The sequence below is a fragment of the Symsagittifera roscoffensis genome, chromosome 2 (assembly GCF_963678635.1).
Source record: "Symsagittifera roscoffensis chromosome 2, txSymRosc1.1, whole genome shotgun sequence".
NCBI lineage: Eukaryota > Metazoa > Xenacoelomorpha > Acoela > Convolutidae > Symsagittifera > Symsagittifera roscoffensis.
The window spans coordinates 23,593,544-23,608,125 of NC_087063.1; the positions used below are offsets into that span (position 1 = coordinate 23,593,544).

The 14,582-nt window shown below is 34.6% G+C and overlaps 5 protein-coding genes across 6 annotated transcripts in view; 1 reads left to right on the forward strand and 4 right to left on the reverse strand.

The window, feature by feature from the left end:
• Positions 1-2,295, forward strand: part of LOC134839392 (V-type proton ATPase 21 kDa proteolipid subunit c''-like) — a 327,751-nt gene extending 325,456 nt beyond the window's left edge. For both annotated transcript variants that reach the window (XM_063854925.1, XM_063854926.1), the window contains exons 3-8: positions 33-81; positions 150-311; positions 461-530; positions 625-679; positions 761-835; positions 1,145-2,295. In XM_063854925.1, the coding sequence (XP_063710995.1) occupies positions 33-81; positions 150-311; positions 461-530; positions 625-679; positions 761-835; positions 1,145-1,305 (572 nt within the window). In that variant the 3' untranslated portion in view covers positions 1,306-2,295. The remainder of the gene's footprint in view (positions 1-32; positions 82-149; positions 312-460; positions 531-624; positions 680-760; positions 836-1,144) is intronic.
• The window catches only part of LOC134839384 (apoptosis-resistant E3 ubiquitin protein ligase 1-like), a 381,686-nt gene that overhangs the window by 145,820 nt on the left and 221,284 nt on the right, over positions 1-14,582 (reverse strand). The gene's annotated exons all lie outside the window — the stretch shown is intronic.
• LOC134840521 (uncharacterized) lies at positions 6,404-7,256 on the reverse strand. The gene is made up of 2 exons (XM_063856378.1): positions 7,056-7,256; positions 6,404-6,793 (listed from the first exon to the last, which is right to left on the reverse strand). Exons 1-2 carry the CDS (start codon positions 7,243-7,245, stop codon positions 6,588-6,590), a joined length of 396 nt encoding a protein of 131 aa, XP_063712448.1. The 5' UTR covers positions 7,246-7,256; the 3' UTR covers positions 6,404-6,587.
• Positions 7,828-9,614, reverse strand: LOC134840391 (uncharacterized). Its single transcript, XM_063856172.1, has 3 exons — positions 9,130-9,614; positions 8,598-8,805; positions 7,828-8,335 (listed from the first exon to the last, which is right to left on the reverse strand). Exons 1-3 carry the CDS (start codon positions 9,169-9,171, stop codon positions 8,205-8,207), a joined length of 381 nt encoding a protein of 126 aa, XP_063712242.1. The 5' UTR covers positions 9,172-9,614; the 3' UTR covers positions 7,828-8,204.
• Positions 10,864-13,625, reverse strand: LOC134840390 (uncharacterized). The gene is made up of 3 exons (XM_063856171.1): positions 12,242-13,625; positions 11,708-11,915; positions 10,864-11,445 (listed from the first exon to the last, which is right to left on the reverse strand). The coding sequence occupies exons 1-3, from the start codon at positions 12,281-12,283 to the stop codon at positions 11,240-11,242; spliced, it is 456 nt and encodes a 151-aa protein (XP_063712241.1). The 5' UTR covers positions 12,284-13,625; the 3' UTR covers positions 10,864-11,239.

The following is a 14,582-nucleotide window of genomic DNA, read 5'->3' on the forward strand; positions in this document are numbered from 1 at the left end:
AGAACAGATAATTGTTTTTTTTTTCGTTTCAGGTCTCATATATTTATTTGGCAAGTACAGCTACAAGTTTGACATAGGATGGTTAGTTGTAATTGATTGCAATCCAGTCTTCTAGTTTGCAAATTATAACCGTTTAATTGCTTTTACAGGGCTTTGACTTCTATCGATCCAATTGCCTGGGCCAATGTTGGAATAGCGCTTTCCATAGGGCTCTCAGTAATCGGGGCGGCGGCTGGTATCTACATCACTGGCACTAGTATTCTCGGTGGCGGAGTGAAGGCACCATGGATTAGGGCCAAGAATTTAGTCAGGTAGAAAACATGTTAATTTTTCCTTTCATTTTTTGAAATACTTTAGATTTGCGAAAGTTCATACAGTTTAAGCCAGATTTAAATCTGACGCAAAAAAATAGATTTTGTCATTTTTTATTTTCTTTTTTTTTATCGTCTCCTTATTTCAGCATTGTGTTCTGCGAGGCGGTTGCCATCTACGGAATCATAATCGCCATTCTCATGTCCTCGAGCATAGAGGTTAATTTACTAAAATATCCAATTCCAATGTCTCTCGAGTAGTTGAGGTTTCTTATGATAACTGTCTGCTGAATAAAATGATCATATTTTTCAGGAGTTTGACGTCAAAATGCTGGATTATGAGACGCTTATGAAGAACTATTTCGCCGGTACATTATTAAAATTTTTGAAAACGTGAAGGAAGTAAAGACAAACTAACTTGTATGATATTTGAATTTTCGTTTATTTAGGGTATATCATATTTGGCGCTGGAATCACAGTCGGTCTGACCAACCTAGTATGTGGGATCTCAGTTGGATTAGTCGGTAAGCATGATGGGTGGCCGTTTTCATTTTTGAAATGAGACATAGATAAATTAGGAAATAAGTACTATATCATGCGTAATCAAGATTCTAGTACTTCGCTATTATGATAAGTACCTTTACCTGGAAGCGGTTAAATAAAAGCTAGTTGTAAAGACATGGGATCAATTATACTATCTTTGAGCCTGAAAAATGAAGCAAGCGTATATCAGCTGGCTGATTTTTGCATTAACAAGAAACCAAATTGTATAGATTAAGTTCGGCTTTTACATTCGGCTCTATACCGCCAAAATGTAAGTTTTGTATGGTTAGGCGCGGGAGCAGCTTTAGCTGATGCGCAGGATACGAGGTTGTTTGTGCGAATCCTCATCATCGAGATCTTTGCCAGTGCCATCGGTCTGTTCGGTGTCATCATTGGCGTCATAATGGCCTCTAAAGCAGATATGACTGCAGGCGCCCCAATCGCCGCTTGAACAGTCCTCTTTCCTTAACACACAACATCCCAGGGCACTACAACAAAGATTAATACCCAGGTAGAAATTGGATCGGTATATAGCACTGAAAAAAAACATCAGACAGCTCCAAACAACAATCCGGAACATTCTAGAAGAGCAAAATACTTAAATAACCAGAGGAACTCTTTGAACATTCTTTGAAACGAATCCCTAGTGTCTTGTCAGACAATCTACGATTTCAGATGGCGGATTTTATTTGGATACTTATCAATATCAAATCTCATTATTGTCGAATCGATTCCATCTGTTGTTATGTATCTTAGTTTGCTGAAAATTGAATGTTGTTAAATTTCTGACCAAACATTTAATCGGTAGTTTATCTTTTTCAGTATTTGTCAAAATCACGACTTTAAATTCTTCTCAAGGGGCTGTGAGGTAGCCACGGAAGTTACGTGTATTTGTGTGGGTTTGATATCGTAAAATCCTTCGAAACCCGTTGCACGCTGAGTATATTTAATTCAAATGTAGCTTGACCTGCCGATCAGTGTAATTGTTTACAAATAAAAAGCATGGTGCTAAACATGGTAAAGTTGTAATAAAAATCAGATCAAATTTCGGATTCAATATTTTGATGGTTGCTACCAGGAAGCGTTTAGTTCGAAATTTGACTTTCAGAGCTCTATTTATTGGGTTTTCGTATCCTCGTTTTTTTTAGATTTGGGTGAATTTAAATTAAAAGCACATTTGCTATTACGACTTTATGGTTTGATTAGATATCTATAATACCCGTTTTGTTCACATCTGTAAATTTAGCTGCTCAATCTTAATCTATAAACTATTTCTAAATATCGATCAAATTGTTGTTATATTCAGCACCTAAATTGATACGTTCAAATGATGGTACTCAAACAATTCATGTCAATTTAAGTACAGCTACCTGCGATATGGTTGCTACTACTATTACCGTGTAAGCAGATTTTAGAATTGAATTGCAATTGTTTTCAAAAGTTTTGTTTGTTCATAATGACCATATCAACATTATCCATTACCCGAAGTTCAAAGCTGTTTGATCAGTTTTCATGAAGTCGGATTAAAACATTTTCATGTTTTATATAAGTTTTCAGGGTCAGAACCAAGAGCTTTTTAGCTCCCAATTTTGTTCTGTTTGAGAATTTAAAAAAGAAGTAGTTTGGTCACACGATAAGAGCAAAATATCAATTGGAATGGTTTTGTTTTGTTTCATAAAAATTAAGGATGTTTTTTGAAGTATGCAACACTGGATTATATACCATCCCGTGACAGAACCAATAACCTTAAAATGTGGGCTAAAAAATTAAATTGTACTGAAGCAAAAGTGAATTAAGTGTTAAAAACGAAGTGATACAGAAGTTATCCCTTCTATAGGTCGTGGTGATTTTTTAAAATTATGTTCAGGAAAAGGTCCTAAATTTTGTTCGTTTAAATTTGGTTTTCCGCAGTTTGGCTTTTGATTTTTTAGTTCATTTCCTTTGTTATAATGAAGGTAAACTTCTTGATCGATTAGCATAAGGTCATGAAAAAAGATGGACTTAAACTTTCTGAATTTGCAGTTGAATAAAAAAGTTACGTGGATCTATAATTCTCTCTGAATATATATCTTAAAAATTTTTCGAATCAAAGAGTTTTAACTTGATATTTTTTTTTCTAAGAAATTCGAAAGTTTAAAAAGCTTTTTTTTTGGTATCATTGAGTTGTTTTACTTTTTTCCAACTATCCGTTGTTTATGGTTAAAGGTAGTTCAGACGGTTTATCCTCATGGGTTGGACCAACATACAAGCTGTTCAGCTCTTTACGGAGAACCGCTGTTGCACCCCTGCTTCAGAATCACATGCCTTTTTGGGTTTGTTTTCTGGGCTCAGATTTTAATAAATAGTTTTACCGTCTTCTTTGATAGATGCACGATATTGAAAAAAGCTTCAAGTATTGGATAAAAATAGCTGATATAAAATATCAAACAGAAACTATTTGGATTCGAAGGCTTCTCTTTTCATTTACTCATGCTAGCGGTAAGTTGGAAAAGAAAAATATGCACCATTATTTCTCGACTTTTTTGGAATCCGATACAAGGTTGCAAGATCTTCGATATGTTGCTAGACTGAATCATCTACGAGCTTGCTTTGAGATCCCAGAAATCGTATGGGAAACCAGTATCCTAAGTCATACTTCTTTCTTAATCTTCGAGGGTGTAGTAATTTTTGAAATGCGTTTTTGGCGCTCATATAATATAAAGTTATCTGGAAGCGTTATATAGAATTTCATCTTTTTGTTCGCCGGAAATGTTTTTCTTCGTGATTTATCAGCTGAAGTGATTCCGGTAGCTTTGCTTGGAATATGACAGCTGATTGTTTGCGCTAGTTTGCTGGCGGTTAAAAACTTCCGCTTCGGCATCATTTTGTTATTTACACAAACGCGCTTTAGCGAGAGTAGTGTAATAGAATGTTTTTTTTTCAGCCCAAGTCACAAAATTTGGTGCCACTCTTAGGGCTTCTTTACCGCTTTTTGATAGTTCGTGCTTAAGCATTTGATTGGTGAAAAAATTAACACAGTTAATGCTTTTTCATTCATCAATAGAACCGAAAAAAGCTATTTGTTTCAAACAATAGTAAAAACTGCATTTCAGAAAATTTCCAACTCGATATATTCCATTCTTTTTGAAATGCAAAGTTTATAAATAGTTTCGCATTATTACACAAGCAATGCTTGTGTTAAAGTATGAACTATCTTTTTTTTCCAACCTAAGTCGCAAATATTGCTGCAACGCAAATATTGTTGCGATAAAATGTGTTCATTTTGAAAGTGTACATTTTGATCAATAACCAACTATTAAGTACAGCCAATGTTAAGGTTTTAACACATACTATTATTGATCTGACATTAGTAACGAAAGTTACGGAAAATTTGTGCTCGGGGTGGTTTTTTTCAGACACATTTCGACTTTTTAACTAGCCATTTTTGTCAGTTTTGCCATTTAGGTGTGGGACAATAAACGCGCGATATATTTCGCGCTATTATCGCGTAAGCGGAGATTTAATCCGTCATAGAAATTGTTCCAAATTGGTTGAAGGAAGCTTCTTTGCCATAATTGATTTGTTACTACGAGCGAAATTTATCACTTTGTACTTAATATGGCGTGTGGGGGGATGATTTTCACAAAAAATCTCAAATTGATAAAAATTTCATTTTATTCTTATTACATTTAATTTTTTTCATGTTAATACTGCTCCATAGACTGCTTTATAAATTGAGGCATTTTATTTGATAAATTTCCTTTTTTTTCAAATTGGCTGGTACTGCTAATGCGTCCTAATTGGCGTGCGTCACTTGAGAAATTTTCTTGACTCAAAGTTGCCCTCATTCATTTTTTCCCAGTAGCGTTATGGGTCATATTTTTGCTTGTGCATGCGAAGTGGAACTTTGCCTCTGTGTAATAGTTTTATAATAGTAGTGTTGAAATCAAATTAGGCCGTGAAAATTAATTTCAGTCCCGTAAAATAAGTTTTCAAATTTTCTACTGATGAATAAATCAAAAAAAGATCTGAAAAAGTTTGATCATTTTTTCGAAAAAAAATTTTTTAAACTATTTTATTTATTCTATTAGGTTTTTTTGTCAGTTGTACCTAATATATTATTACGATCGCGAATCTAGACTTGCGTTCATGTCCTCTCATCGCACAGTGAACAAAAATTGAAGCAATTTGAAAAAAGGAGTTAGTTTATTATGGTCAGAACTTTCTGTGCTGCTGACGCAGAACTCGGCTCTCCTTGTTGTTTCAACCATTGGAAAAATGGGGAGGAACTTTGTATTTGAGTGTGTTTCAGTTTTCCTTGTTTTTGTTTTCCACGCAAAATCAGCTACCACAAATAATCATCGGAGAGAAGTGAATGATTATCATATTAAAGCCTTAACAGTCGTGAATTGAACGTCATTCAAAAATTTTTCCCAATATCGAGAAAAACCGGTTTGAACTGTAGGTTTTTTTGTCATAATTTGAGCGAATAAAGGTTAAAAAACCGAATAAAGTTGAAACAAACTTTAGAAACGTTTTTTTTTTATTTTTCATTTTTCAGTTTTTTTTTGTCGATTTGCTTATATTACTAAGACTGGCGAAGATGCCTAATCTCTAGTTTTTCATTCAGCTCATTTATCACACCACGCCGAAAAAAGGACAGTATTTTCAAAAAACACAATTTTTCAAGACTGGTTGGAACATTCTGTGCTACTTGCACAGTAACCGGCTATCCTTGTTTTTTTGCGATAGGTTTTCTCAATATAGGTCTTCTTTCTTATTCAGCTCAAGGCATCCTAATAGCGCATCATATTCTATTTAAAACTGTAAATCAAATTGTATTTAAGTCACGATTTCATTCTCAACCAATCAGATTTGAGCATTATTGTTTCTGATTTGACTACTTGATTTTAACATTGGGCGGAATAATTTATAAGACCCCTGCTTTTTTGTTCATGCTTTCTCGAATAGTTCTAGCGTGGGTTATGCTGCTGGTACGCGAAGTTATTTTTTAAAAAATGATTAGAAACTTTTTTCTTGAATTATAATTAATTCTGTTTAGTAGCGTTTCGTTCAAATGCTTTTCATTAAACTAAGTTGTTGAATAAATGGACCTTCCATTTTCTGAATCTCAAATTAAGTTAATCTGACTAAAGATTAATTCGGCAATTGCTGTTTTTTTTGGTTGTTTTGTTTGCCAAGCGCTACTTAACGTATTCGTGCATGTCTATGGAACCTGCCAATAGTTAACATATTAGTTTCCTTCTATCTACGTCACAAAATTAACAATGATCAACTCTTGACGCAACTTGGAGAAACATGGCATTGAAATAGTTTAATTACGACACATTTAACATGAAATAGTTAAAGTAGCGATGAAAGGGAATCTAAAAAACATACTAACAAAAAGGAAATGTAAAAACTGTAGTTTCTGCCAATTTAGCCACCAACTTTAAACCGTTTTTAGATATTTCTTGTTTCTAAATGACGATATTGCTCGTTGTAACAGATAAATAAGGCATATACTGTTATTCACATTGAATCTCAAAATGATATCTAATTCTACGGACTTAGTTTGACGGATTTTGACGGTGACAGTTTTTGGCGTAAACTGAAAGACTTTTCTAAGCTCAAACTGATAATTATAAAAATTTAAGTATCTTTTTCGTTGATGAGTTTTGCAACATTAACCCCACCCCAGGGGGGTTAGTTAACAAAATCAGTGTCGTTTATGGAACAGTTGGTTTGTTAGTGTTATACATCTGCCGTTCCCTTGGACACTGAAGTGGCCACCTCTGCGTAGTCGAGATCCCCCATGTCAGTCCCATTCAAAGCCTCTTCCGCCACCCCCTCTAGTTTGTTCTTCAGTGTATTCTTACTGGCCGCATACACCATCTTCTCCTTGAGAGAACAGCTGTCGGGGATCCATGAGATGAACAGCACTTTGCCCCGGTGTGCACCTGTACCGTGCAAATCATTGTGAAAATATCAAATCGATTGAACTTTTAGATTTTCCACGATAACGCGCGTTTTCTAGATGTTACTAGTCAACAAGTATAGTATCCGGAGTTTTATTGAGACCATTTCTGAGTCATTTATATTCTCAGTCGTTCCCGGAACTAATTTTCAACAAAATTGTTCAATTCAAAAAGGTGGTTTGTAAACCATTTTTGAGCTAATTACGAGTCATGGCGTCTTAATCTGACATAAAGGTCTTCTTACCATCTTTTGTTTTGTAAGACATCTTGAACACTATGAAAGTGGCTTCGCTGTCGTTAACTAGTTTCTTCATCTTCTCCCATTGTGTCTTGTTACTCACTCCTTCGCATTGGGGCTCCAAGTGAGAGGTGACGATTTCTTTGTAAAGTTTGGAAGAGAACTTTATCATCATGAAGTTATTCGTCTTGTGCATCTTCAGGTCCAAATAATCCTAGAAGTAAAATTAATTAGACTGATTTTTTGCCAAGTTCAATTTATAAGACCCCTGCTTTTTTGTTCATGCTTTCTCGAATAGTTCTAGCGTGGGTTATGCTGCTGGTACGCGAAGTTATTTTTTAAAAAATGATTAGAAACTTTTTTCTTGAATTATAAATAATTCTGTTTAGTAGCGTTTCGTTCAAATGCTTTTCATTAAACTAAGTTGTTGAATAAATGGACCTTCCATTTTCTGAATCTCAAATTAAGTTAATCTGACTAAAGATTAATTCGGCAATTGCTGTTTTTTTTGGTTGTTTTGTTTGCCAAGCGCTACTTAACGTATTTGTGCATGTCTATGGAACCTGCCAATAGTTAACATATTAGTTTCCTTCTATCTACGTCACAAAATTAACAATGTTCAACTCTTGACGCAACTTGGAGAAACATGGCATTGAAATAGTTTAATTACGACACATTTAACATGAAATAGTTAAAGTAGCGATGAAAGGGAATCTAAAAAACATACTAACAAAAAGGAAATAAAAAAACTGTAGTTTCTGCCAATTTAGCCACCAACTTTAAACCGTTTTTAGATATTTCTTGTTTCTAAATGACGATATTGCTCGTTGTAACTGCTAAATAAGGCATATACTGTTATTCACATTGAATCTCAAAATGACATCTAATTCTACGGACTTAGTTTGACGGATTTTGACGGTGACAGTTTTTGGCGTAAACTGAAAGACTTTTCTAAGCTCAAACTGATAAATATAAAAATTTAAGTATCATTTTCTTTGATGAGTTTTGTAAGATTAACCCGACCCCAGGGGGGTTAGTTAACAAAATCAGTGTCGTCTATGGAACAGTTGGTTTGTTAGTGTTATACATCTGCCGTTCCCTTGGACACTGAAGTGGCCACCTCTCCGTAGTCGAGATTCCCCATGTCAGTCCCATTCAAAGCCTCTTCTTCACCCCCTCTAGTTTGTTCTTCAGTGTATTCTTACTGGCCGCATACACCATCTTCTCCTTGAGAGAACAGCTGTCGGGGATCCATGAGATGAACAGCAATTTGCCCCGGTGTGCACCTGTACCGTGCAAATCATTGTGAAAATATCAAATCGATTGAACTTTTAGATTTTTCACGATAACGCGCGTTTTCTAGATGTTACTAGTCAACAAGTATAGTATCCGGAGTTTTATTGAGACCATTTCTGAGTCATTTATATTCTCAGTCGTTCCCGGAACTAATTTTCAACAAAATTGTCCAATTCAAAAAGGTGGTTTGTAAACCATTTTTGAGCTAATTACGAGTCATGGCGTCTTAATCTGTTATAAAGGTCTTCTTACCATCTTTTGTTTTGTAAGACATCTTGAACACTATGAAAGTGGCTTGGCTGTCGTTCAGTAGTTTCTTCATCTTCTCCCATTGTGTCTTGTTACTCACTCCTTCGCATTGGGGCTCCAAATGAGAGGTGACCATTTCTTTGTAAAGTTTGGAAGAGAACTTTATCATCATGAAGTTATTCGTCTTGTGCATCTTCAGGTCCAAATAATCCTAGAAGTAAAATTAATTAGACTGATTTTTTTGCCAAGTTCAATTTCGGAATTTTCAAGTATCTGTTCAAACACGTGTTTATGTCCGCTTCAGAAAACTCAAGGCACGCATTCTTGATTTCATAGCGATTATGAAACGGCAAAGTAATTTAGGCGCGATTTTTGTTCAACTTTTTATAGGGAGAAGATTTTCTATGTGACTTTCATATGGGAACCTTAAGTCTTTCGCATTTTGAATTACTTATATTCTTCGAGCGAGCGATACTCTCAGGAGAAATGATCGACATTTGTGATTGAAATCTGCTTAGAAATGGAAATTTCTTACCTTCAAGGTCTGTTCCGAAACAGTGGCTCCACTGTTTGCCATTTTGTTCAATTTCAATGGTAGATCGAATTGCTTTTGCAAGTGAAAATTTTTAACGAGCAGAAATGTATTAGCTACTTTTTGTAAGCATTTTAGAAATACGTGCCAATGCGTTTTTTATAGAATAGCTTCCGTTTAAATATGCAATCAAATTACCGTAAATGAGAATTATGAAATATTTATTTGAACCGAGGTGTTTAAATTGTTTGCAGCAAATGGTGAAAGTATAAAAATTTCTGTGTTTCAGATATTAGAATTTCAAACTAATGATTTGAATTTTGCAGTTCGCCTATTTATACAAAGCTTCGCTCTACGGTGCGACATGGAATCATCCGTAAAAGCATAGTTATTGCAAAAGGTGGCGGCTTTCCTTATATGGTAATGCAGATTTTTATGTTTTTAAACCATCACTTCGAATATGCTAACAATTTTACAGCGGGTTTCGTCATTTTTTTGCGATAGGTTTTCTCAATATAGGTCCTCTTTCTTATTCAGCTCAAGGCATCCTAAAAGCGCATCATATTCTATTTGAAACTGTAAATCAAATTGTATTTAAGTCACGATTTCATTCTCAACCAATCAGATTTGAGCATTATTGTTTCTGATTTGACTACTTGATTTTAACATTGGGCGGAATAATTTATAAGACCCCTGCTTTTTTGTTCATGCTTTCTCGAATAGTTCTAGCGTGGGTTATGCTGCTGGTACGCGAAGTTATTTTTTAAAAAATGATTAGAAACTTTTTTCTTGAATTATAATTAATTCTGTTTAGTAGCGTTTCGTTCAAATGCTTTTCATTAAACTAAGTTGTTGAATAAATGGACCTTCCATTTTCTGAATCTCAAATTAAGTTAATCTGACTAAAGATTAATTCGGCAATTGCTGTTTTTTTTGGTTGTTTTGTTTGCCAAGCGCTACTTAACGTATTCGTGCATGTCTATGGAACCTGCCAATAGTTAACATATTAGTTTCCTTCTATCTACGTCACAAAATTAACAATGATCAACTCTTGACGCAACTTGGAGAAACATGGCATTGAAATAGTTTAATTACGACACATTTAACATGAAATAGTTAAAGTAGCGATGAAAGGGAATCTAAAAAAACATACTAACAAAAAGGAAATAAAAAAACTGTAGTTTCTGCCAATTTAGCCACCAACTTTAAACCGTTTTTAGATATTTCTTGTTTCTAAATGACGATATTGCTCGTTGTAACTGCTAAATAAGGCATATACTGTTATTCACATTGAATCTCAAAATGATATCTAATTCTACGGACTTAGTTTGACGGATTTTGACGGTGACAGAAACGCTACTAAACAGAATTAATTATAATTCAAGAAAAAAGTTTCTAATCATTTTTTAAAAAATAACTTCGCGTACCAGCAGCATAACCCACGCTAGAACTAAGTTGTTGAATAAATGGACCTTCCATTTTCTGAATCTCAAATTAAGTTAATCTGACTAAAGATTAATTCGGCAATTGCTGTTTTTTTTGGTTGTTTTGTTTGCCAAGCGCTACTTAACGTATTCGTGCATGTCTATGGAACCTGCCAATAGTTAACATATTAGTTTCCTTCTATCTACGTCACAAAATTAACAATGATCAACTCTTGACGCAACTTGGAGAAACATGGCATTGAAATAGTTTAATTACGACACATTTAACATGAAATAGTTAAAGTAGCGATGAAAGGGAATCTAAAAAAACATACTAACAAAAAGGAAATAAAAAAACTGTAGTTTCTGCCAATTTAGCCACCAACTTTAAACCGTTTTTAGATATTTCTTGTTTCTAAATGACGATATTGCTCGTTGTAACTGCTAAATAAGGCATATACTGTTATTCACATTGAATCTCAAAATGATATCTAATTCTACGGACTTAGTTTGACGGATTTTGACGGTGACAGTTTTTGGCGTAAACTGAAAGACTTTTCTAAGCTCAAACTGATAAATATAAAAGTTTAAGTATCTTTTTCGTTGATGAGTTTTGCAACATTAACCCCACCCCAGGGGGGTTAGTTAACAAAATCAGTGTCGTCTATGGAACAGTTGGTTTGTTAGTGTTATACATCTGCCGTTCCCTTGGACACTGAAGTGGCCACCTCTGCGTAATCGAGATCCGCCATGTCAGTCCCATTCAAAGCCTCTTCCGCCACCCCCTCTAGTTTGTTCTTCAGTGTATTCTTACTGGCCGCATACACCATCTTCTCCTTGAGAGAACAGCTGTCGGGGATCCATGAGATGAACAGAATTTTGCCCCGGTGTGCACCTGTACCGTGCAAATCATTGTGAAAATATCAAATTGATAGAATTTTTAGATTTTCCACGATAACGCGCGTTTTCTAGATGTTACTAGTCAACAAGTATAGTATCCGGAGTTTTATTGAGACCATTTCTGAGTCATTTATATTCTCAGTCGTTCCCAGAACTAATTTTCAACAAAATTGTCCAATTCAAAAAGGTGGTTTGTAAACCATTTTTGAGCTAATTACGAGTCATGGCGTCTTAATCTGTTATAAAGGTCTTCTTACCATCTTTTGTTTTGTAAGACATCTTGAACACTATGAAAGTGGCTTGGCTGTCGTTCAGTAGTTTCTTCATCTTCTCCCATTGTGTCTTGTTACTCACTCCTTCGCATTGGGGCTCCAAATGAGAGGTGACCATTTCTTTGTAAAGTTTGGAAGAGAACTTTATCATCATGAAAATATTCGTCTGGTGCATCTTCAGGTCCAAATAATCCTAGAAGTAAAATTAATTAGACTGATTTTTTTGCCAAGTTCAATTTCGGAATTTTCAAGTATCTGTTCAAACACGTGTTTATGTCCGCTTCAGAAAACTCAAGGCACGCATTCTTGATTTCATAGCGATTATGAAACGGCAAAGTAATTTAGGCGCGAATTTTGTTCAACTTTTTAAAGGGAGAAGATTTTCTATTTGACTTTCATATGGGAACCTTAAGTCTTTCGCATTTTGAATTACTTTTATATTCTTCGAGCTAGCGCTACTCTCAGGAAAAATGATCGACGTTTGTGATTGAAATCTACTTAGAAATGGAAATTTCTTACCTTCAAGGTCTGTTCTGAAACAGTGGCTCCACTGTTTGCCATTTTCTTCAATTTCAATGGTAGATCGAATTGCTTTTGCAAATTAAAATTTTTAACTAGCAGAAATGTATTAGCTACTTTTTGTACGCGTTTTAGAAATACGTGCCAATGCCTTTTTTATGGAATAGCTTCCGTTTAAATATGCAATCAAATTACCGTAATTGAGAATTAACAAATATTTATTTGAACCGAGGCGTTAAAAATGTTTGCAGCAAATGATGAAAGTATAAAAATTTCTGTGTTTCAGATATTAGAATTTCAAACTAATGATTTGAATTTTGCAGTTCGCCTATTTATACAAAGCTTCGCTCTACGGTGCGACATGGAATCATCCGTAAAAGCATAGTTATTGCAAAAGGTGGCGGCTTTCCTTATATGGTAATGCAGATTTTTATGTTTTTAAACCATCACTTCGAATATGCTGACAATTTTACAGTGGGTTTCGTCATTTTTTTAACACTATACTTGGAGTTATTTTTATTTTATAAAACAATTTTTGAAGGGAGATAAGATTCGGTTGCCATATTTAGAAGGTAGTTGCCCGAAAAATCATTGATTTTCATACAAGCTATTTTTTGTCCGCGTAATATTGTCCATTGGTTTTGATTAAACCATTGTTGACTATGCTAACTATTGTCTTTCCATATAAGGTATGGCAGTTGTTCTGTTGCAGTTTTAATAAGGCTTGGTAGTAGCGTCGTTGTAATAGTCCAAATGTCTATTTTTGATATTACGATTTGAATGACGTAATATCTATTTTTTTTTATAGCAAAGCTATTTGAAGAGCAGCAGAATTGCATCGAAAATGGTGCCTGTTTGAATGAGATCTCCTTCCTGTCCAACTTAAAAAATGCGATTTGCTATGCTTAACAGCCTCGTCTATAATATAACCAAAGGAGGCGTTTCGAATACACAGAAAATCTAACATATTCAGGCCAGTTTTTTGTGAAGCAGTCAATTTTTTTTATATATTTTTGGAATCAAAATTACGACTAAAAGGGCTGTTATTTAATACTGCGCATCAAAACTACACTCAAAACAGCACCAGGCCGAAAAGACGATGGCAACTCCTCGGCTAAGCGACTTCAAAAACAACAATGAACGCGCAATGAGGTATCTGATTTTGCGTGAACAAAATCACATTCTGGGCCGAAATTCCTTCCCAATGCATTGTTTTGAAGCCTGCCGAATAGTCTGGAAATATAACGCGTATTAATTACCCCAAATAGGTCGTTTTCTGACCCCATAAGCGTTGTTATAGAAAGCGTTCGAATATCTTTTATTTGGAGTTCAAGGCCGACATATCTTCGATACGGTGTACACACATCCGTCAAAAGTTTTAATTGCAGTCTGAAGAATCTATTATATATTTAAATGCGGGCATCACTATCTTGCCATGCTTAAGCTTTTTCAACGTATTATTTTTGCTTGCTTAACGAAAGAATTTTTCACGTCTAAGGTATATCGTATAATGCAATGGTTAAGAAATTTTCGAAATCAAGTGTTTTTTTTACCAAGTTTAAGATCAGCAACCCAATAGTGGGATGCTATCAGGGTTTCCTAGGGATTGCAATTTTGTCCTCCAATTGTGAATACCCAAATCCTTATAGTTTGCAAGAGACGACGTTTCTGAAAGTGTTCAGAAAACGTAATTTTAAAAAACTTCAAAAAATTCGAAATTACTAACCCTGTAGTAGGGTCATAACAGCGTACTCTCAGGAGTTTCAAATCTTGCCTCAAAATATGACTACAGCTTTCGAGATATGACGTTTTTTAATTTCTTTTCAATTTTTTTTTTAGAAAACTTAGATTTAAAAAAAATCGAATATTATAAATTCCCAACCCTGATGGTGGAATCTGTGAGGGAATTTTCAGGAGTTGCAAATTTTGCGTCCTAATGCGACTGCTCAAATGCTTTTAGTTTTCGAGATGTGACGTTTTGGTGTCTTATCAAAAATTTTCAAAAAACTTAGATATAAAAGAAACTTCACTCTAAATTTAAATTATCCATCCCTATAGTGAGGCGTTTTCAGTGTAGTTTCAGGGGTTGTGAATCTTGCCTTCCAACCTTATTGCTCAAATTCTTGTAGTTCTTGAAAGATGACGTTTTTTTCATGATTTTTTCCAAAGTTTTTAGAAAACTTTGATTAAAAAAATTCTTCGAAAAATTTGGAAATATCCAACCCTGTATTTGGGTTCTGTGAGGGTAATCTGATGGATGGGAAATCTTATGTTCAAATGTGACTGCTCAAATGCTTTTATTTTCTGAGTTGCGCCGTTTTTTTTTTAAAGATTTTATCTA

Coding starts and splice junctions, on each gene's coding strand:
- LOC134840521 (XM_063856378.1), bottom strand. CDS start 7,245: ATGCACAAGACGAATAACTTCATGATGATAAAGTTCTCTTCCAAACTT. Junction 6,794..7,055: donor GTCTTACAAAACAAAAGATG/GTAAGAAGACCT, acceptor TGCACGGTACAG/GTGCACACCGGGGCAAAGTG.
- LOC134840391 (XM_063856172.1), bottom strand. CDS start 9,171: ATGGCAAACAGTGGAGCCACTGTTTCGGAACAGACCTTGAAG. Junction 8,806..9,129: donor TTTCGGAACAGACCTTGAAG/GTAAGAAATTTC, acceptor TTTTACTTCTAG/GATTATTTGGACCTGAAGAT. Junction 8,336..8,597: donor GTCTTACAAAACAAAAGATG/GTAAGAAGACCT, acceptor TGCACGGTACAG/GTGCACACCGGGGCAAATTG.
- LOC134840390 (XM_063856171.1), bottom strand. CDS start 12,283: ATGGCAAACAGTGGAGCCACTGTTTCAGAACAGACCTTGAAG. Junction 11,916..12,241: donor TTTCAGAACAGACCTTGAAG/GTAAGAAATTTC, acceptor TTTTACTTCTAG/GATTATTTGGACCTGAAGAT. Junction 11,446..11,707: donor GTCTTACAAAACAAAAGATG/GTAAGAAGACCT, acceptor TGCACGGTACAG/GTGCACACCGGGGCAAAATT.